Raw genomic sequence first — 3895 nt, 5'->3', positions numbered from 1 at the left:
ATTCAGCCAAACCAAAAGCTATGTCCCTGACCTATAGCTTTGACTAAGAGAGGGGATAAAATACATTTGAATGCACACATTCGAATGCACCTCGCGAGAGATACTTATAACTGACATAACGGAATTAACGTTGTTGGTGAAAAGACAGTGGTGGATACAGACGAGCTCCGATTGATTTTCGTATTTTTTAATATAAATTGCGTGTATTTTGTAGTTAATTGTTAGGTAAGTTAGTTGATACGTTTAGATTTCATCATAGGTTAATTTATAGTTATCATATTTAGTATTTATATTAGTTATAGTGTACAGTTTGAGAAGTTAACGTTAGATAGGTTAGGTGGATAATTTTCGTAGCTTAATCGACGTTAGTTAAGTTGTGTATGTGTGTATGTTGTAAATACGTGTAGGGTTAGTTTATACAAGGTTTATAGCTATAAGTTACTCATTTGTTTGATTTTTCATATCGTATTCGTGTTCATAGGCAAGTTTACGTTATCATATTTTAGTGGATTTTTGCTTTCATAGTTAGTACGTACGCAGCTAGGTCCATTACACCACTTTCTTCGCGAAACCAGTGGACATAAAGTTACAATTGAGGTAAGTAACTTACGTGTATTAATATTAATACATTAATATATTATTAAGTTAACCGTACGAACAAGATACGCTGCGTGAAGTGCGCGAGATCCAGCTAGCGCGAGCGATGTGCACAAGATCATGCATCTAGCTAGTGACGAATAACTTTTAATCTATCAAAAGATGTACGTTATTGTATATAAAAAAAAACAAAATTACTGTATTCACGATTAAACACATTTTAACGTTTAAATTAGGACAACACTCTTACCCACAGTCTTCCAGCGACTCGTCTACCTGCCGTGGTGTGTGCGTGCATATCATAGGCGGATATGGGCATAGGATATGGCCCTACATGGGTTTACTGGCGGGCAACACACTAAATGCATGTCGCCACCTATTGTACTGGAGTTTAATTAAAATTAGAGTTATTTCTATCTTGAAAACTGTTTTACAGTCTAAGGTGCAAACACACTGAAAAGTAATGATTCAAGTGGACCTTAAAAACAATAACCACTGCAAGTAGCTTTTGGGCTAATTAGAATAATAATTCACCTCCCGTGTTTGTAGAAAGACGTGGATTCATGAACTTATTCCTAAGGTCACAGCTATAGACTGTGCAGACCATTGATTTAGTCTGAATTTATGTATTAATAATGCATGTCTTTTTGGAATTATCTTTAAATCGGTATAGCTTATTATACATTAAAATTAATTAAATTTAAATATAACTTTTAAACATTAAAAAAATCAAACTATGAACAATTTACAAATTATTTACCTGAGAACAAAAAACATGTGTAATGACTAAGTTTTTATGCCATACATCTAAAAAAAAAAAACCAATTAAATTTGATATAAACAATATTAAGTATTATGATGCTAAAAAAAGCCAAGAGTGTGGCTACATCTTTTAATTTATCTTGTTTGAAATAGTATATACATATGTATATATATACATGTATATATATATATTTATATATATATATATATATATATATATATATATATATATATATATATGTGTGTGTGTGTGTGTGTGTGTGTGTACGTATATTTATTTAATTGTTTATTTCTGTTTTCTCAGCCTTTGTACTTCTGGCCAGTATGTCCTCCAAAAAGGTAAGTTTAGTACCAATTAAGTTATATGGCTGATAGTTTAAGGGAAAAACAGATTAAATCTGAAAATGTCCTGAATGTACTGTCATTTATTGAATTATTGGCAGAGACACCAGTACAGTAGATGGATGACATCAATAGAGCGTAAGAGGCAGTACAATAAAATCTGGGCTAGAGTGTCAAGGGCACAAAAGGCAGCAGCCAACAAGGAAACGATCAGTGAGATGGCCAGCATTGCTGATAGTGACAGTCACAACCAGGTCTTTGAGGAGGAAAATTTTAGCATGTTTATAGATCCAGCCCTGTCAAGTTCTGATAGCGAACAAGATGCAACTACTCTCAAGGAAGAACTTTCAAAATGGGCATGCAAGTTTCAAGTTAAACATAATGCCGTGGATGCTCTCTTAAAAATCCTCAAAATACACGGGCATGCAGAACTCCCCTATACTGCAAGGACACTCTTTGCAAATGAGAAGCATTATGAACTTACTACCAAAGATGCTGTTGAGAGTGTACAGTTCAGTGTGGCAGATCAGCTCTCAAAGCATCTGAGCAGATATCCTGCAGCTGTGACAGACCATCTGCAGTCACTGGACCTCTCCTTAAATGTTGATGGGCTACCATTATTTAAAAGCTCAAACTTGTCCCTCTGGCCAGTTCTTTGTTCCATTAATTTGTCACCAGCATGTATTTTCCCCCTCTGCCTCACCACTGCTGCATCCAAACCTAAAACACAAGACTTTATGAGTGACACAGTTCAGGAATTGGCAGAACTAATGCAGAATGGTCTGACCTGGGAAGGCAAGCATTTAAGCATCCAACTGAGATGCGTTACCTGCGATGCTCCTGCCAGAGCCATGGTCAAGTGTGTCAAGCAGTTCTCCGGCTACTATGGGTGCGACAGATGCACCCAGAAGGGATCCTGGGATGGTCGGATGACGTATCCAGATGTTGAAAATCTGACCTTGAGGACAGACCAATCATTCAGGGAGTGTTGGCAAACAGAACACCATCACGAGGAGAAGATTTCGCCTTTCTCTGTTCTCCCAATCGACATGATCAAATCATTCCCCATCGATTACATGCACCAGAGCTGCCTTGGGGTCATGAAAAAGTTGCTGCTATTGTGGACAAGAGGTAGATCCGAGTACCGCATGTCATCAGGGGACGTGGCCCGTGTAAGCAATAGGCTGGAGATACTGAAGAAAACAATTCCTGACTGCTTTGCCAGAAAGCCAAGAGGGTTGCAAGAAATTGAGCGTTGGAAAGCAACTGAATTCAGACAGTTTGCATTATACACAGGGAAGATAGTTCTGAAGGGAGCACTACAAGGACAACTGTATGAACACTTCTTGTGTTTTAGCACTGCTCTGTGCATCTTAGTGAATCCAGAACTTACAAAGGCACAAGGGCCTTATGCCAGCCAACTACTGCAATACTTTGTGGAGAAAGGACGGGAGATATATGGAGAGACATTTTTAGTGTACAATGTCCACTCATTGCTGCACCTTTCAGAAGATGCTCAAAACTTTGGCTGCCTAGACAACTGCAGTGCATTTAAATTTGAAAACTATCTACATCAGATGAAGAACATGGTCCGCTCTGGAAAAAATGTCTTAACTCAAGTAGCAAATCGTCTGGAGGAAACATCAAAGCTGAAGCAAGAAAACAAGGGAAAAGTGGTGTCATTGAAAAGCCCAAACAATGTGTTTGTTTTAAGCCCTGAAGAATGTTGTGAGGTGGTGTCAGAAGGTGTGGACAACACAATGTTATGCAGAGTCTTCACCAATTTACAGCCATACCTGATGACACCATGCGATTCCCGTCTTTATGGAGCCTATGTAGCTAACATTAGGCACTCACAAATGCGTTGCGTTGACAGAAAGGCACTTGAGAGGAGGGCATTTATGTTGGAAGATCGTGGAATCAGAATTGTCGTGTCTATCCTTCATACTCTGTAGACTGTTGAAAGATCAATGTACATAGTTATTTATTAGTTTCATTTGAAGACAAATAGCATTACAACCAAATCATCAAATATGTGACAAGACCCAAGCCTTTCTGTAGAAGAACATTTTAACTACAAAAATGAAATGAGAATGTCTAGAACTTAAGAAAACAAGGAGGATGAACAATGAAAACAAATTCATCTGATACAAAACAGCCATTATCATAATCTATTCATGAGGTTAGAGCATGT

The 3895-nt window shown here is 37.6% G+C and overlaps 1 protein-coding gene across 1 annotated transcript; it reads left to right on the top strand.

The window, feature by feature from the left end:
- The first annotated feature begins 1823 nt into the window (after positions 1-1823).
- LOC148978558 (uncharacterized) lies at positions 1824-3656 on the top strand. The gene has a single exon (XM_089132818.1). It carries the CDS (start codon positions 1824-1826, stop codon positions 3654-3656), a length of 1833 nt encoding a protein of 610 aa, XP_088988944.1.
- The last annotated feature ends 239 nt before the right edge of the window (positions 3657-3895 follow it).

Source organism: Pimephales promelas, chromosome 6, assembly GCF_988280905.1.
Source record: "Pimephales promelas chromosome 6, fPimPro1.hap1.1, whole genome shotgun sequence".
NCBI classification, from domain to species: domain Eukaryota; kingdom Metazoa; phylum Chordata; class Actinopteri; order Cypriniformes; family Leuciscidae; genus Pimephales; species Pimephales promelas.
Note: the sequence above shows the minus strand (reverse complement) of the source record. Positions and strands in the feature narration are given on the sequence as shown.

Bases quoted from the DNA above. Each gene is read 5' to 3' on its own strand.
- LOC148978558 (XM_089132818.1), top strand. From the start codon at position 1,824: ATGACATCAATAGAGCGTAAGAGGCAGTACAATAAAATCTGGGCTAGA.